The sequence below is a fragment of the Narcine bancroftii genome, chromosome 12 (genome assembly GCF_036971445.1).
Source record: "Narcine bancroftii isolate sNarBan1 chromosome 12, sNarBan1.hap1, whole genome shotgun sequence".
Classification (NCBI taxonomy): Eukaryota; Metazoa; Chordata; class Chondrichthyes; order Torpediniformes; family Narcinidae; genus Narcine; species Narcine bancroftii.
The window spans coordinates 29,924,819-29,943,551 of NC_091480.1; the positions used below are offsets into that span (position 1 = coordinate 29,924,819).

Consider the following 18,733-nt stretch of genomic DNA (forward strand, 5'->3'; position numbering starts at 1 on the left):
TCTCGCACCAACCCTCTTTTCAATCTTCTTCAGCATGATGCTGAACCAAGCCATGAAAGACCCCAACAATGAAGACGCTGTTTACATCCGGTACCGCACGGATGGCAGTCTCTTCAATCTGAGGCGCCTGCAAGCTCACACCAAGACACAAGAGAAACTTGTCCGTGAACTACTCTTTGCAGATGATGCCGCTTTAGTTGCCCATTCAGAGCCAGCTCTTCAGCGCTTGACGTCCTGCTTTGCGGAAACTGCCAAAATGTTTGGCCTGGAAGTCAGCCTGAAGAAAACTGAGGTCCTCCATCAGCCAGCTCCCCACCATGACTACCAGCCCCCCCACATCTCCATCGGGCACACAAAACTCAAAACGGTCAACCAGTTTACCTATCTCGGCTGCACCATTTCATCAGATGCAAGGATCGACAATGAGATAGACAACAGACTCGCCAAGGCAAATAGCGCCTTTGGAAGACTACACAAAAGAGTCTGGAAAAACAACCAACTGAAAAACCTCACAAAGATAAGCGTATACAGAGCCGTTGTCATACCCACACTCCTGTTCGGCTCCGAATCATGGGTCCTCTACCGGCACCACCTACGGCTCCTAGAACGCTTCCACCAGCGTTGTCTCCGCTCCATCCTCAACATCCATTGGAGCGCTCACACCCCTAACGTCGAGGTACTCGAGATGGCAGAGGTCGACAGCATCGAGTCCACGCTGCTGAAGATCCAGCTGCGCTGGATGGGTCACGTCTCCAGAATGGAGGACCATCGCCTTCCCAAGATCGTATTATATGGCGAGCTCTCCACTGGCCACCGTGACAGAGGTGCACCAAAGAAAAGGTACAAGGACTGCCTAAAGAAATCTCTTGGTGCCTGCCACATTGACCACCGCCAGTGGGCTGATAACGCCTCAAACCGTGCATCTTGGCGCCTCACAGTTTGGCGGGCAGCAGCCTCCTTTGAAGAAGACCGCAGAGCCCACCTCACTGACAAAAGGCAAAGGAGGAAAAACCCAACACCCAACCCCAACCAACCAATTTTCCCTTGCAACCGCTGCAATCGTGTCTGCCTGTCCCGCATCGGACTGGTCAGCCACAAACGAGCCTGCAGCTGACGTGGACTTTTTACCCCCTCCATAAATCTTCGTCCGCGAAGCCAAGCCAAAGAAGAAGAAGATATGTTAGTATTATTTTAGTTTTTATGTGTTATTTGATATGATTTGGTGGGTTATTTTTTGGGTATGGGAACGCTCAAAAATTCTTCCCATAGAACCAATGGTAATCACTTCTTTGCTTTATGCCATTTTGGCTTACGAAAAGTTTTGTAGAAACACTCTAGATTCGTAAATACTTGGAGTTAGTTGTTAGTTCTACATCTGTGAATGCCACCATACCAAAGCTTGAATGTATCGTGCTATTTGATGCACTGCAAGTAGTACGAGTAGATAATGTTCAGCAGTGAGAACTTCAGCAAGTACTCAAACTTACAAGGTTCACATATCACATCACACATGGCTGGCCACAAGCCAATGACAAAGTAGAACAATTTAAACAAATGATAAAAGAAAATCATCTGTATTGTTCATGTCATAGTGAAGCTTATTGGTTACGAAGCAATGCTGCAATCAGCAAATGGAACAGTACAAGCCACACTTGTTTTTGTGCAAACTCTGTATGAACATCTTCCAAAGATTACCCTGAGGCTGATAATCAACATCTGGGTCAACATGTGAAAAAACAGCAGGAAATAGATCATCATTGAATAAGAAACTGAAAGTCCTCAATTGATAAACAACCAGAATTCACCAGTTCTGCCCATCATCAGAACTCAATCGTAAGCTGAACCATTTGGGCCAGTCAAGTCAGCTTTGCAAAATTCTGTGGCTCCTCAGGCTCTGGTAATTTCTACTGACCAATTGGCAGAGGAGATGACTGATTGGGGTCTGTCGTTGAGGAAGTCCAGGATCCTGTTACAGAAGGATGGGTTGAGTTCCAGGTCTTCAGCTTTGAATTGAGTTTTGCTAGTACGATGCTGTTGTACGCCAGGCTGTGGTCAATGAACAGGAGCCTTATGAAAGTTGTTCCTGTGGTCTAGGAGAACTCCTCCTCAAGAATGCCTCATCCAACTTGATTCGCCCATTTATATCCAAGTTAAACCATTACAACTGCATGACATTCTACATGCATCAGATATTTCTTGGTTACAGTCTGTGCCACTGTAATTATATTATTTGGTAGCCTATAGACTTCTCCCACCAGCTTTTTCTTTTACCCCCATACTATTCGTAATCTGTACCCAGATGGATTCAACATTCTGCTCTTTCGATCTTGTATCATTTCTCACTATCACTCTGTTCTCATCCTTAATTAAGAGAGCTACCCCATCTCCCATACCTTCATGTCAATCGTTCTGCATTACCTGATACTTCTGGATATTTTATTCTCCTTTGTACTGATTTGTGCCAGAAGTTCATTGACCTTGTTTCGAATGCATTCAGATAAAGTCCTCTTACACTCATTCTCCTTTTAGAATTTAGGGACCTGCTCTGATTTTTTGACCAGACCCTCTAACCTTAGATATAGGAAATTCATTTTCTTAAATTAATTAGAAAACTTTAATCATATCACTTATGGAATGCAGCCATAGTTTATGTATACTTGCCTGTTTAACCTTTCCCTGTAACTCAGTTCTTGAAATCCGGGCAACATCCTAGTAAATTGTCTGTATACTCTTTCAATCTTGATATCTTTCCAGTAGTTAGGTGACCAAAACTACACACAATACTCCAAATTTGGCCTCACCAATGTCTTATACAACTTTACCATAATATCCCAACTCCTATACCCAATACTTTGATTTATGAAGGCCAATATGCCAAAAGTTCTCTTTACAATCCTATCTGCCTATGACACCACTTTCAAGAATTTATGTTGATGAGGGCTGAATCCAGAAGCTTGTAGTCTTGTCAGAAGAATTAACAGCAAATTGTAAGAGCTGGTTACTTTCTCACCATCTTCCACCATTAAACCTACATCACACCCACCCCTGGGGAATACAGGACACCGATGGTTTATTGCATCTAACTCTTGAGGCACCTAGCACAATACCTCCTCAGTGATCTTTTCCAACTGTTCTGGTTGTCTTATACCAGAGGCAGGCAACCTTTTGAGGGGTGGATGGTGTGTCTGTGAAATGAAATAAATACTGAAGCACAGATATTATGTAATTGAAGTTATAGATTGTCTCTGCTTGAAGTAAATAAGGTACAATGTATAAACATAAATGACAATAATTTATCAAAAAAAACCAATCTACAGAAAAGGTTCAAGCAACAAGATCAATCATATTCCTTTCAAAAAAAAAACTCCGACGATGCATTTCAGATCAGGGAAGGCATCTTCAAATCTGGAAATGCACCAAGAATCACGAGTTGAACAAATACACAAATGCTGGAGAAACTCAGCAGGTCAAACAATGCCTTTATGTAGCAAATGTAAAGATACATCACCAACGTTATGTATCTTTACCTTTGCTACATTAAAGGCACCTGTTTGACCTGCTGATTTTCTCCAGTATTTATGTGCTTTTTCACTGAACCACGGTGTCAACAGAATCTTGTGTTTTACCAAAAATCACGAGTTAGTCATTAAAATGACCCAAAAAACACATAAAAGTCACAAAGAAGAAAAATTAGTCATAATTTGAAAGCAAAATAACTAATCCCAAAACAGACATCAGCTCAATGAGTGGGAAACTTGATTTTGTTTGTTGTTCGAAAGCATTTTGATGTTGGGTGACATCGTTGTTAATGCTAAAAGTAAGACATCATCTAAATGGGCATTAGTCATATTTGTTCTCAAGTGGCACTTGGTGTACTTCATTTCTGAGAACAGTTGCTCACACATGTATGTACTGCCAAACAGTGATGCCATCTTTTTTGCGTACTCAACCAAGTTTTAAAAATTCTCATATGGAAGATCATTTTTGTCGGAGACAATCAAAGACACATTATCAGCATTCAATTTGGATTTCAGCTGATCGCTGCACTGCATCTCAATAAGTTCCATCTGAATATGGTTGGCACAGCAGTTAGCGCAACGCCTTTACAGCGCCAATGATCAGGAGTGGATCTGGGTTCGAAGAGTTTGTACGTTCTCCCCATGTCTGCGTGGGTTTTCTCTGGGGGCTCCGGTTTCCTACCATCCTTCAAAACCTACCGTGAAGTAGCTTAGTGGGGCATGGGTTGGGTGGCACGGACTCATAGGGCCGAATTGGCCTGTTACAGTGCTCTATGTTTAAATTTATTTTTAAAAATGTGTCCTGTTTTTGTGAGCACAACAGACTCGGGTAATTTTCAACATTAGTGTTTTGATAGATTAGACACTAATGAGCAACTACCACTAAATGTGCCACCCGACCTGAACCTTAGCGTTCATAACAATTGGCACCTGAGAAAAGGCTCTCAGCTCCTTTAACAAGAATCAGGCCTGGCTCAGTAAGAATTAATGGGAGAAGAAGTTTATCAACTGCAAACACAATGCTAAGGTATCAAGTTTTACCTTTCTGCACACGAAATAGCTCCATAGGCATAGACTTGTGGGATCCTGACACTAGCTTCACTCATTCACTGCCACTGGCCCAGTCTCGCCCTGCTGGCCTGATGATGTTAGTGTCTGTTACCTGTGAACTGAACCCGCACGTTCCAAATTCAACACTTGCCCGTTCAAAATTGGATCCCACTGCCCGCCTAGCATGGCAGCACTCAATTGTCCCACAATGCACTGCACTATGCCAGCCCAACCAACTGCTTTCGTGCAAGATGGCAATGTTGGTGGGGTTTTTAAAAAATGTGCAGCTAATTGCTGAGCTTGGGTTGCTGGCTGTATCCGGCCCTTGAGCCGTAGGTTGACCAACCCTGTCTTATACCTTTAATTTTGGTTTGTTGCAGGAAGAATCCCTGGGTGATAGTTTTGTCCTTTTTGTCGATTACTGCTGGATGTTGCTACACAAGATGAGGCAGGTCTTTCCCTTCAATGATCCGAAGGCACTGAAGCAGCTGGAGCTGATGCTTAGGTAATGCAGACTGAGTTGTGCTAGACCAAGCCATGCCAGATTAAACTGGGACAAGCAAAACCAAGCCAGAGCAAATCAGAAATTCTGATTTAAACCAGGCCAGACCATACAAGGCCAAAATGAGTCAAGCCAGACAAGACCAAGTGAATCTAATTGGCCCAACCAAATAAAGACAGACTGGGCTATGGTGGAACATGCTGGGCAAGTTGAACCACACTGAGATTGGACAGACTGGATTGAGATAACAGGATCTCTCAGCTCTGAATACACATGCAGGGTTTATCAGTGTATATCACACTTGAAGAAATGATAAATTGTCCCTTGCACCTTCCCCACTCCTGCCAGAGTGGTGTCTGTGATTAGAGAGCATTTCCAATGCAGCGGAAACTCAAAGGAGGCAGAGAAATTCCAAGACAAGGGAAAAGGCAGATCTTTATCTTCAGTGATCTGATGGTGATGAAGTGGCCAGAACTAATAGAGACTAAGTCAGGCCAGGTCAAGTTATAACAAGCCAAGGCATTCCAGGCCAGACCATGATGGCAGAGTAAGCCATGCCAGATCAAGTCAAACTGGGCCAGTGAGTGCAGTCACATTATTGATCAAGGAGAACTGATCTGAACCCCAACCCAGCCCATCTTCTCTTCACTGACTGGTGATCAACAGTGGTAGTCATGTTTGATACATTATCACAACAATCAACTCTTCAGTGACCAGCTCAGCCATTCAGACAGATGATTGGACCTGGGGATTTCTTGGTCCATGTGGCCCAGAAAGATGGTCATCATAGAAATGGTGCTGGGTCCACGGTACTGAAGAGAACACAGTTTAGCCAAAAACAAATGACACTTTTGCTCTCTAATTCTCACTCCCCATCTCCATATCTCTAATGGGAAGGACTTATTTTCCTTGAGGTAAGGAATCAAAAATTAACGGTGTAGATTTAAAGTAATTGGTGGAAGGATTAAATGGGAGATGAGGAAATATTTTACATCCTGAGAGTGGTTAGGGTGTGGAATCCATGCCTGAAAGGAGATTAAGGCAGAGACACTCACCACCGTCGAACAGTACTTGGATGTGTACATGAAGGGTTGTGATCTGCAGGGCCACAGACCCATGGCAAAAAGATGGGATTAGGTAGGGGAGCCCTTTTTTGATTGGTATGGACAGCTGGTTGACTCACCTTCTCCCGTGTTGTAAATTTTTCTCTCCCTCTTTTGCCTTTCACTCACTGTTGCACCCAATGTCAAACTTTCTATTATTCTTTCTAGCTTTCTCTTGCTTTTTCTCTCTCTCCTGTTTATTTTTGAACCAAATCACTCTCCCCCTATCAATTCTCACCTTTCCTTTCTCCTGGTTTCTTCTCCATATCCAATTTTCACCTTTTCCTACAGGTCTGCACTCTTTCCCCTGCCATTGCTTTTATTCAAGAGCTGCCTGCTTTTCTCATACCTTGAAGAAGGGTTCAGGCCCAAAATGTCGGTAATATATCTTGACCTCCAATGGATGCTGCAAGACCAGCTGAGTTCCAACATTTCTGTGTTTTTACTGCAATCGCAGCGTCTGCAGACTTCCATATTTTGCTCTATTCCTCTGACCCTGTCCTGGTTCTTTTACTTTATCTTGTTCTTTCTCCGATCCTCCAGGCTCCCGTTTCATCTTCAATTCTTTTTTTCAGGTGCATGCTGAAGATTTATTCCATGGAAGCTTTTAAAGTCCTAGGTCCTGTTCACAAACCACTCCACACAGAGATAGTTACAATTGTAAAGGTACGTTGTGAACTTCATTGCCAATAGTCTGAAATGGCAGCATAAACTAGAAAGTAGTATCATAGACAATCTACCTCAGTTGAACATTGTTCATGGAAGGAGAGGTAATCTGTAAGCTTGGGTCTCTTATTAATTAAAATATTCTTGAATAATTATAAATATTTATTTTACATTATATTTTTATTTATGCAATTATTATACGGTTGTGTGTGCGTATTTGTGTGCACACTGTATTTGGGGTGGAGGGCAGGTTGGGTTTGTGATTTTTGGGTGAGAGGTTTGGTGGTGTGGGGTGGTGAGCAAGCTGGGATTTTGGAGGAGAATTGTGTTTGGGCGAGAAGGTAAGTTTGAGTTGGGATTATAAAGTTGAGTTGAGTTCAGATGGGTACAAGTTGGATTTAGGGCTATGAGGGTGAGTTGGTTTCAGAGGGGGGCAGGTTGGGTTGGGGTCCAGAGAAACACTTTTTCGTCTGGTGGTAGATGGACAATCAGATTATTACAAACTTACTTTTTAACTTGATGCAAAGCTTTCAATAGGGTTGTAGATGAAGTGTCATTGGCGAGACCTCTCTGCCACATAATCCTGGATGAGACATAAAATGTCTATGGAGGAAGGTCACAGTGGGAAAGATGCTAAAGGATCCTTTGTTCATCCTTATTTATAAAGAAGAGGTGGAAACATAGTCTCAACAATATATAAATTCACCAGACATATAGGCTAAGAGTAGACAATCAAGGGAAAAAGTCAAATATGGATTAATATCAACAGAAATGCTGCACATTTATTGTTCTTGTTAAATAGTGGCAAATGGCATGAGGGCTCAATGGGAGTTGGAGAGAACACACCGAGGTGGTGGATGATCACATTCCTACCGTACTAGTTGCCATTGCCACGTAGCTCAATTTTTCCATTACCTTCATAGTGAGAAGGAAGGCAAGAAAGGTTGTTTCAGAATCTGCAGTCATCTCTAACTTTCATCTGTTGATTCAAATGGATAGAGACATGTCAGCAGAGAAAACTCAGGGAGCCACAGGAATGAGTGTTCAATTCCTGAATTGTAAGTTTTGTGCTGGTGCCAGTGAGGGTTAGATCTGAGGCAGTGATTAGATTTAGAACTTCAAATCTTGGAATTTACAATGGTAGCAAGTGCCTTCGTTCAACACAGTTGCAATCAGACTCAGGATATGTTTAGATTGTGACAATGCATCAATTGGCCCTGCATAAAGTGACATTGAGTTAATTTGTACCATGCTATTTTTATAGAAATCCACATCTGAATGGTATGAAAAAATGGATCATAGCCTCAAACCCGAAAATGAGGTATGTTAAAGTGAGAAAGGCAGGCCGTGCAGATGTTTGGAATGTTGCCCATCGCGGCTGGGGTACTCAGTCTCTCTGTTCATTAATGAATTCATGGCCAACTTGAAGACCATTTGTTTGAACTCACTGGAAATCATTTCATCAGTTCTGACAAAAAGAATTTGGCCTAAAACGGGTTCTTTTCTCACATATGCAGCCAAACCTGCTTAGTACTTCCACCATTTTAGATTTAGAGACATTCTCTTTAGCATTCCAGCATCTGCAATTTAAAAAAAATTAATGATAAGTTTAGATTATTGGGAAATTATGACTGTTTCAACCGAGTTAAAGGAGCATGTTACTGCATCCTTTAGTTAACTGAGACTAAATGAAGTGGCTCCATCCCAAGGGATCTGTCTGCAGGAAAGCAATGGGCATGCTTGAGAGTGGGAAAGACAAAAATAAAAATAGACCTGTTGGGATTCTGAAATAATGACAGAGAATGCTGGAGATAACAGTCAAGTGGCATCTAGGAGAGAGTAAAATGTAGGTAATGTTTCAGATTGAGAACCTTTCATCAGAATGGGGTGAGTTTTGTTTGGATAACATTATGTTTGGAGGATTTTGAGGTGCAGGGTGGGTTGAGATTTTGGGGATGAGCTGGGTTGAATTGAGGTTTGGGGGACGTTGGGTTTAGGGTGGAGGGAAGTTTAGGGTTTTTGGTTTTGAATTGTATTTGGAGTGGAGGGCAGGTTGGGTTTGTGATTTTTTGGGTGAGAGGTTTGGTGATGTGGGGTGGTGAGCAAGTTGGGATTTTGGAGGAGAATTATGTTTGGGAGAGAAGGTAAGTTTGGGTTGGGATTATGAGGTTGAGTTGAGTTTAGATGGGTACAAGTTGGATTTAGGGCTATGAGGGTGAGTTGGTTTCAGAGAGAAGAAGGTTGGAGTTGGGGCTGTGGGGATGAGTTGGTTTCGATGGGGGTACAGGTTGGAGTTGGGGATGTGAGGGTGAGTTGGTTTCAGATGGGGGCAGGTTGGAGTTGGGGATATGATGGTGAGTTGGTTTCAGATGGGGGTACAGGTTGGAGTTGGGGCTGTGAGGGTGAGTTGGTTTCAGATGGGGGCAGGTTGGAGTTGGGGATATGATGGTGAGTTGGTTTCAGATGGGAGCAGGTTGGAGTTGGGGCTGTGAGGGTGAGTTGATTTCAGAGGAGGGGACAGATCGGGGTTGGGGTTATGAGGGTGGGTTGGGTTCAGTCTGTGGGGGAGATTATGGTTTGGGGGTGGAACCGAGTTAAGTTTAGAAACAGATGATTCCTTGCATTGTAAAACACTAACTTTACATTGCAGTCGGACCATGCTCGGCTGAGGGCTCTGGTCCAGCTGGTCGACACAGTTTGCACAGAGCTACGCAAAAAACAAAACGTCTACAACAACATTTTTGTAAGGTAAGGATCAGTTTTTTTTTCTCTTTTATAGAAATTTAATTACTTTATGAAGGATGTCCATGCTATAAAGTATAACCTGTACTACAATTTGGATCAGGTACATTGTAAAGCTTCTTCCTTTCCATCACTCTATGGTGTATTCTATGGAATTATTTTCTGTTCTGTTTGAGGGCAGGTAATTCACTGCAAACATCACCAGATCTAAAGCCCTTGCACTGAGTAGCTTCAATTTTTTTTACTTATTATAGACTATTTTCTCAGTTCAAAGCAAGCTTGGATTTGGTGAGGAAGGTACAGGGATGAGATTGCAGGATCTGGTCAGAGACCAGGAGCTGGAATAATGCAGACTGAGCTTGTTCTTGGAAAATGGCTACACATTCTTGTTTTCTTGAATCCAGTTTTGGTTCACGGATCTGGCTGGACCATTTTGATGATGTGCTTTAGTCTTTGTCAGGGAGTAATAAGATGTGCCATAGAGAGGATGCAATATTCATGGAAATATTCAAATAAACTTCTTCAGAGATTATAACTGCACTGAGCTGATGATCCTTGTAAAATGAAGATTTCTTTCTGTTTCTACTAGTGTTCTGAAGATCGATTACTTCAGTGTGACTTACCAACACCTGGAGAAACAGGTAAGATTAGGAATATTTGAGATGGAATCTACTGTGTGAGAAACTGAGATGCTCAGAATAAGCCCCCAGTCTCCATCTGAGAAACTCCTAGTGTAAGCCCCTGATGTATGTGAGTGAGTCACAGAAGAGTCTCGTGTGAATGTGAACCATCTCATGTGAGGGACAGAGAACTTCTGAGTCTCCTAGGTTCTGAGAGTAAGCCCCACTCTTCTCCACAATGGGAGACTTTGTGAGTGAACCTGTACTGTGAGGGGTCCGAGCACCCCATGTGAAAGGCCAGGTTGTAATCAGTCACTGTCCAAAGACAGTGTAAACTAGGGATGGGTAACCTTTTAATTTTTTATTTAGGTTGTAATCAGACGCTGCCAGGGATGGGCAACCTTTTAATTTTTAATTTAGGCATATAGCACAGTTACAGGCCACTTCAGCCCACGATTACGTACAGGTTGTAGGTTAATTGGGCAGCATGGACTCGTGGGTCGAAATGGCCTGTTACTGTGCTGTACGCCTAAATTAAAAATTTAAAGGTTGACCACCCCTACTGAAAAGATTTCAGTGACCCAGCGTCCAGGTTCTGCTCTTCACTGATAATGTGCCTCAAAATATAATCTCACAGCATTTATTTATTCCTCTAACTCCCACACACTGTTTATGTTTCCTGTACCACATCTCCCCCTCCTTATTTAAGGATTTATAAATGAGTGTATTGTAGAGCTCGTCGAAAGAACCAAAGACTTGTTGATCCAAACCAAGGCTTTTATTAGCAAAAGACCGGAGCTCTTCACAGGTGGCCGACCAGTCCGGAATGATCCGACCTGGCTAGGGACACAACCCTTTAAGGCCCAAACAATAGGTGTGGCTTAGCTCTCAGCCAATCGCTGTAAGCACAGTCTAGATACAGTAACTATATACACTATGTACATTGGTGATAGATCTGTACTATCACATGTATGATCTTGGAACCCAGGATATTTCTGTACCTGGCTGTCACAATAAGGGCATGGGATCCAGTCTATATGGATATTGTCAATCACAAATTAACCCTGTCATGAAAAGAAAACTTACTGCATTCAGAATCAGAGGATTAATCATGACCTGCAACTCCACTTTATGTTTACGGTCCCTAGCAGCCACCACATGTCCAGCACCAGTATATCTCCTTAGATCTATCAGATTGTTTCTGATTGGCTCTTTCGGGGAAGAGCCCAATAAGATTATGACAAAAGAACACTAGGGTTCTCCTCAATCTACCTCTCCCTATCTCCAGGTGAGTCACAAACTGTTTTGTTAAGCTGTCTGTTTGATGCCTCTTGCAGGTTGCAGATGATGTCCTGGCACTAATGGGAGAGCTGGGAACAGAAATAGAACAGGATAAATCAAGAATGACTCAGCAGATTGCAGAGACCCTGTTTGAGCTGTACCTGTCACTGAAAGAAGTGAAAAACTTCAAGGAATTCCTGTCATTGAAGTGAGTGGATGGAAGCCACAACTCCTTAAAATAAAAGATAAAAATTGTTAGAAATACCCTCGATAAGAGAGCTCCAAGAGAAACAATTAATGTCTCAGGCCAATCACCTTTCATCAAAATTAGACGTTAAAAAAATAAAACAAGTTTCAAAGGGCAAAGAATGGGGATCAATGCAGAGAGGTGTTTCTATTGAGGTTGAGGGCAGAATGACAAAAGGAGTCTGGTGGGAATGATAGAAGGTACATAAGCGTGGAAGAGGAAAAACAGAAGATGAATAAAATATACAATTTTTAAAAGTTGAAAATTAGAAATGCAAAACGTGGATTTGTTGATTATCTGAAATAGTTAAATTTACTGTTCAGCCTGAAAGTCTGTAATGACTTTAGCGGGAAGAAAAAGTATTGTTTTTCAAGCTTACATTAAGCTTTATTGAAAAAGTGTAAGATCCAAAGACAGAGGGAGTCAGGGAGGAATAGACTGAGAAAATAATAAGGAGGAAGTGACAAAAAACTGGAAGATTGGATCGGAACTTATACTCCACATGACCACTAAAACTGGAAGAGGTATAAGTACTTCCCCTCAAATATTTGGAGGTAAATGAATATTGCCTTGCATTTCAATAGGAAGCTGCTGTGAACAGGGAGTGTATATTATTGGAGCTAGAAGAATGAACCAGAGAATCATGAAAGGAACAGTTCCTTCAATAACTTAAAAGAGGAGGGGAAGATGCATTGGTGGTGGCATTACCCTGGGGGTGTTAGAAATTATGGTGAACCATCCTTAATGTGGAGGCTGTTCAGTCGCATGCTGATGGCCACCCTTCACTCTCCCGTCACTGCTGTTTTTGTTACCCTCTTCCACACACTGTTTTTGATAATTTCTGATATGAACTGTTTGGGTTATAGTTCTCAGGGACAGAACCCTAGTTTAACCTGGGGACTTCCTATAGAGAGTTTTGTGATAAATAAGGTTACCAGGTCTAATCAGCAATGTAAAGTTAAGATGATAATTAGATAAGGTATAATCGTAGGGAATATGTAGCAGGTTCAAGAGGGCCAGTAGTTTACTCATGCACCTAATTTTTGTGTTTATATGCAGGTTTATTTTTTTTTGCTGAATACAGTATTTCAGATCTCAGTCCCATGGATATCAACCCTTCTGCCACTGAAAATAGATTCTCCTTATTTACTCCATTTGACGACCTTGATGAAAATTTCCCTTAATAAATGATAATAAAAGGAACCCCAGCTTCTCTACAATGAAGTGACTCAAAGTCCTTTATACCAGGATTGTTCCATTCCATTTCATCTTCTCTCTTCTCTTTGGCTTGGCTTCGCGGACGAAGATTTATGGAGGGGTAATGTCCACGTCAGCTGCAGGCTCGTTTGTGGCTGACAAGTCCAAGGCGGGACAGGCAGACACGGTTGCAGCAGTTGCAAGGGAAAATTGGTTGGTTGGGGTTGGGTTTTTCCTCCTTTGTCTTTTGTCAGTGAGGTGGGCTCTGCGGTCTTCTTCAAAGGAGGTTGCTGCCCGCTGAACTGTGAGGTGCCAAGATGCACGGTTGGAGGCGAGATCAGCTCACTGGCAGGGGTCAATGTGGCAGGCACCAAGAGCTTTCTTTAGGCAGTCCTTGTACCTCTTCTTTGGTGCACCTCTGTCTCGGTGGCCAGTGGAGAGCTCGCCATATAACACGATCTTGGGAAGGCGATGGTCCTCAAGAAGGAAGCCCCTTTAGGAAACATTCTGAACTTGAGCATGAAATCTACTCTGATTATCCGGTGCAGCAGAGTTGAAGCAACTTTAAATTGAGGGAAAAACCCCTCCCGAGAAGAAAAGCAGTTGTTCCATTTTAGACACCATCAGGCAGGGAATGTCAAACACACATACGCCACTCAACAAGCAATCATGTAAACAAGAGAGACTGCAGATGCTGGTAAATATCTCGATGAAAAGTTCCCTGATCCCTGATGAAGAATGTTGACTCTATTGTCTTCTGCAGAGAGTTCCTGGCCCACTGAGTTCCTCCAGCATTTTACGGGCTGTTTGCAATACTCTTTCCAATGAGCAGGCATTGGTCTATCATCAGATCCCAAATAAAATTTTATTTTGCTGAGCAGATTGTGTCTAATCCTGGATTCCTAAATCTGTTTATTCCCCTCACTCCCTCCCCACTCTCAAACAGGGACTCAGAGCTAAGAGTTGGGAATTTCCATGACTGGTTCCAGACATCCATTAATGAGTGGCTACACATTGTTTACGAGAAGGCATGTGAACGAATCACAAAGGCAGTGATGATGGATCAGGTAAATGGGATCCGCTAACAACTTTTCATGTGGTGAACACATCGACAAGGTAGGCCATTTGCTCCTATTTTCTTCTTGCATACAACTGTGCTGAGATTCAATCTGTTGTGCAGAGACTACAAGGTAAAACACTCACATCAGTAAACTGTAATTCATTATGAGGGGGTAAAGCCATGATGGGTTTGTATGAGGTATTCATATAGATGCAATGAGAGTTCATGATAGGAAGGTGCTTATGTAGAATGTGACAGCAAATTTTGTGGGTAGGTAGAGATGGTGACGGGAGAAAGGAGATTCAAAGTTTGGATAATGTCAACAATGGGAAATTATACAAGGTTTTTATGTGTGATTTTCTCCATGTGGTGCTGATCTGTGGTCTCACCGACTGAATTCATGCTGTGCACGTCTCTCCATTGGTGAATTCCGTGCTGCTCTGATCTTCTTTCTGTTGATAATGACTACATGTTTCTGTGTTTTTTACCAGCTTGATCCTGTTGACACACTGTCCAAACACAGCAGCTCAGCTGTCGATGTGGTAACCTGTTTCACTCAGATCAGGAGCTTCTGGCTGCAACTGGCCTGGCCTGACCCAATGGGAGCTTTTGTGTTTGTAACCAAGATTACTGATGTGAGTACCCACTCAGATTCCTCCAGCTTTCTTGACTGAGCCTGAGCAACCATGCACACTCGCCCTGAACATGAGAGAACTAAGTGGGCCTCTTCTCTTTTTATCAGGTTCCAGCTCTTTGTCTTCTAATCATCCGCTCCCCTCTGTATGTCTCATCATCCTCCACCTGGGCATTTCTTGCCTCTCTTCCATTGTTTACGGAGAGAAGGCGGGGACGGGGTACTGAACTTTAAGATCAGCCATGATCCCGTTGAATGGCGGAGCAGTCTCGAAGGGTCGAATGACCTACTCCTGCTCCTATCTTCTATGTTTCTATCTGCCATTCTCCTGCCTCGTCCATCAAACTTTGATTCTCCCTGCTTCACCAATCCCACGTGAACCTCTGTCCTTCTCTTCCCGCTATGCCTTCTCTTTATTCCTAATCATGATGAAGGGTTTTGGCCTGAAATATCCACCATTTTTTTTCCTTCCACTGATGTGGCTCAACCCGCTGGCTTTCTCCAGCAGGTTGTGTTTAGCCTCGGGCTCCAGCATCTGTAGTCTCCTGTGTGCCTCCATGCACGTTAGGCCTGCTGGGATGTGGAACAGTCTCCTTCCTATATTTAATTAGTAGACCTTCTAGCTGGAATGAAGGAACTGGAATAGTGGAGCTGAGGACTGAGTGATAGTCACAAGGCAAGCATCAAGCATGATTGCTTCATAAACTGAGTTTATGGTTTCCAGCCAAAATAGTTTCCACCTCTGTAGATCCAGAGTTGTTAATGTTCTACATATATTTCATGTAAAACACAGGAATGATGGAGGTACTCGGCAGGTTTTGCACGTCCATAGGAGGTAAAGATATAACCAAGATTTCAGGCTGAATCTTTCTTCAAGGTAGGAGCAGAATGTAGACAGACACCTGAATAAAAAGGCTGAGGAGAACTGAGGAAAGAGCAAAGTGGAAAAGCATGAGCCATCAAATAAAAGGCCATAATTGGATATGGATAGGACAGGAGAGAAAAACATTGATCAGGGGAAAGGGTGGCTCTGTGAATACAGAGCTGGAGGAAGGAAATAGGGATGAGGGAAGGTAAGATTGTGAGGTGGGGGGGGGGGCTAATGGAAATTGGAGGTTGATGTTAATACCATCTGGTTGGAGGGAGCCCAGACGGATTATGAGGTGTTATCCCTGCAATCTGCCATTGGTCTCAGTATGGAATGCATAAGACCAAAGACACACTCCTCCAGTGGCTGAGGGAAAGTGGTGAAGGCTGTCTTCAGGAGATGAATACTAATAGAGATGAATGGGACAGACAATGCTGGAACCATGAGTTGTAGAATGTTGCCATTGCTGGCAATCTAGCAAAAAATGCAGGGAAATACTCAGCAGAATGGACAGCATGATGGCAGAGAACTCTCCTTGTGGATCCATCTTATTCAAACACACTAATATTTCTTTCAGGATATTTGTAATGCAGCCGTAATGTACTCAGAGAAAATCAGACAAAAAGCAGATGATCAGAAGAGAATTACACAACAGGTGAGCATTGAGAAACTGCACCTCATTCTTATTTCAACTAGTACAATAGTCGATCCCGTGTAATAGTCGAAACCCCGCCTTTTTTGCCCAAAAATCACATTATTTTCTGTATGATCCGTGTAAAAGTTAACCCCCCCCCCCCCCCCAAGTTTTGGCCTGACTGCCCGCTCATCCAAGCTTCCGGCACACCAACCACACTCCTACCCAAGTTCCCAATGTTCTGACAGCCCGCCCACTGGAGCTCCCAAGGTCTCAACCGTGGATCCTTGCCTTTGCCACCCACCCACTGGGGCTCCTGATGCCCCAATCGTAGAACCTCACCTTGACCATCCATCTACCAGAGCTCCTGATGCCCTGAAAATGGACTTCATCCTCCCATTCCTGGCCATCCCAACGCCTTGAACGATGCAGTTACTTACCACAGTCAAAAGTCGACCCCCACCCCCCCAAATTTAACCTAAAATATTGGTCAAACAAACGAGTATTACACGAGAATAAACAGTATCACATAATATAGTCTTTGACTCCAGATAGAATCCTCCTTTCTATTTACTGCTAGTATACAAAAGCCCAAAGGACCAAACCTTCCTATTCATTCCCACTAAACAGAATCCAGATGGGCAGTGTCCTTTCCATTCGCTCCAATTCAACAGAATCCCAAGAGGACCAAAACCTTTTCCATTTGGTTCCACTGTACAGAATCCCAAATGACTTGACTCTTTTCCTTTCATCCCAACATGTGAGAAGATATTCAGAGTAATGGCCTACGGTGTTGCCTCCAGGTAGCTTTGGTGGCCCAGAGGCAAGCCATATGTTGTAGCTCTCTGTTGTATTCCTGGTTGGAAGGAACCACTCCAGCATACACAAGCTTTTCTTTGTCACCTTAATTAATATGCCTGAGATGGAGTCAGAACACGCTGTGGGACCAGGGATGTCTAATCCGTGACCCTTGGGTTTTGAATGGGGTGAATGTTGGGGGAATTTGACTCCAAAGCAAATACATCAGGCAGGAGTACTTTACCACATCTTTCAATTTCTCCTAGTCTCCTTTTAGCTGCTAGATCTGGAAAACCCTCCAGTTACATTTAAAGCTACAAAATTTTCAAAAAATAAGCTTCCAAATTTTATTAAAATATTTAAATAATCAAAACATTTGGGGGGAATCGTCTAGCTTCCCATCTTTTCTCATGCCTATAATAAATCAAGAAGTGACAAGTTGAGAGAAGGTCTTGGAGAGTAAGAATATTACCTCTCTCCGACTAAAGCTTGATTTACCTCCAAATTAAAGTTAAACTCCATTGTCCTTTGAACAGAAATGTCCTTCCTCTTCTGCTCTTTATGTCTTGCAATGAATCTTTGCAGTGAAGGTCTAATTGGGTCAGGTGAGAAAGGGGCAAAGTTACTGAATGCTGCAGTTCCTATTACTGGGACAGTGACAATGGGACAGACCTCTCAGAGACTGTCATGTTGACTGAAATCTTTCCAACTCATGGCAGTGTGGTGGCATAGTGAGGTGCTACCTCACAACTCCAGGTTTGACCCTGACCTCCTGATCCTGTGCGAAGCTTGCACACTCTCCCTGTGACTGTGTGGATTTCCTTCGGGTGCTCTTGCTTTCTCCCATATCCCAAAAACATGGGAGTTGCTCTGACCATTAAATCTAGTGTAACTTGTGTAAGTGGTAGAATCTGTGGGAGTGGAAAGATATGTGATTAGTGTGGGATTGGTGTAAATGGATGCTTGGAAGTCTGCATGACTTGATGGGATGAAGGGCTCTATGTCACTGCAATTAAGTTCCTGCCAGTTTTCACTAAGGGAATTGAGTGTCTGCAAGAAAGCAACTGAACAACCAAGTGCAGATGCTCTACCTGACAACTGCTGATTCCAATCTCCTGTTACTGTCTTGGTGTTTCTCCTCCTTGGCATAGCTATTACCCTTTCTCCCTCCTCAGCTGTGCATGGTCCTGAATAATATCGAGCATGTGCACAAGTACATCTGGAGTCTGCCAAAGGAATTGCAATGGCAGGAAGTGGAGACCTCTGTGGAGCAGCTGTGCGGGCTGGAAGGGAAGCAGCATGTGCAGAGAGCACTGGACACCCAGCTGCAGAGCATTGATGCAGGCATGCAGCGGCAGTCAAACTACATGATCAACCAGTTGGTGGAGAAGGTAACCAGCAGGAAGCTAGAACAAGGGCAGCAACAGCAATTATATTAGGATGGCGACTAGATTCATTGGTGAAATTCAGAAATCACCATGGTCTAATGATGATCAGGACAATCCATTAGTAGATGGTTTAAACCAGTGAATTTGACTTTGATCTGGTATGGATAGATTTGATCCAGTTTGGATTGTTTCAGTCAAGTTGGAATCAACTTGCTCTACAGGAATCAGTTACTTCCAGTTGGATCCACATGCATCCACTGGAATTAGTTGGATCTGGTAGAAAACGATTCGATCTGGCCCAATGGGAATCATCTTAACCTAATGGAGATTTAAATAATTCAGTGTGTCTTATTGTCTCCAGTTTATTATTGATCAAACTGGAATTAATTGATCAGGTGAGAGTCAGTTTGGTCCAATGGGGTTCA

At 43.0% G+C, this 18,733-nt stretch overlaps 2 protein-coding genes across 7 annotated transcripts in view; one reads left to right on the plus strand and one right to left on the minus strand.

The window, feature by feature from the left end:
* Positions 1-18,733, plus strand: part of baiap3 (BAI1 associated protein 3) — a 96,172-nt gene that overhangs the window by 58,032 nt on the left and 19,407 nt on the right. For all 4 annotated transcript variants that reach the window (XM_069906601.1, XM_069906604.1, XM_069906603.1 and 1 more), the window contains 10 exons: positions 4,949-5,073; positions 6,749-6,839; positions 8,104-8,160; positions 9,490-9,587; positions 10,171-10,222; positions 11,539-11,690; positions 13,873-13,993; positions 14,478-14,621; positions 16,066-16,143; positions 18,096-18,311. In XM_069906601.1, the coding sequence (XP_069762702.1) occupies positions 4,949-5,073; positions 6,749-6,839; positions 8,104-8,160; positions 9,490-9,587; positions 10,171-10,222; positions 11,539-11,690; positions 13,873-13,993; positions 14,478-14,621; positions 16,066-16,143; positions 18,096-18,311 (1,134 nt within the window). The remainder of the gene's footprint in view (positions 1-4,948; positions 5,074-6,748; positions 6,840-8,103; positions 8,161-9,489; positions 9,588-10,170; positions 10,223-11,538; positions 11,691-13,872; positions 13,994-14,477; positions 14,622-16,065; positions 16,144-18,095; positions 18,312-18,733) is intronic.
* Positions 1-18,733, minus strand: part of tsr3 (TSR3 ribosome maturation factor) — a 57,987-nt gene that overhangs the window by 2,861 nt on the left and 36,393 nt on the right. Inside the window, exons 8-9 of one of the 3 annotated variants that reach the window (XM_069906614.1) lie at positions 11,644-11,714; positions 7,616-7,818 (exon numbers count right to left, since the gene is read on the minus strand). The exons of 1 other annotated variant lie outside the window; for it this stretch is intronic. In XM_069906614.1, the coding sequence (XP_069762715.1) occupies positions 11,683-11,714 (32 nt within the window). In that variant the 3' untranslated portion in view covers positions 7,616-7,818; positions 11,644-11,682. Of the gene's footprint in view, positions 1-7,615; positions 7,819-11,643; positions 11,715-18,733 lie in introns of those variants that run through there. One more of the 3 variants, XM_069906616.1, reaches the window with a different exon arrangement.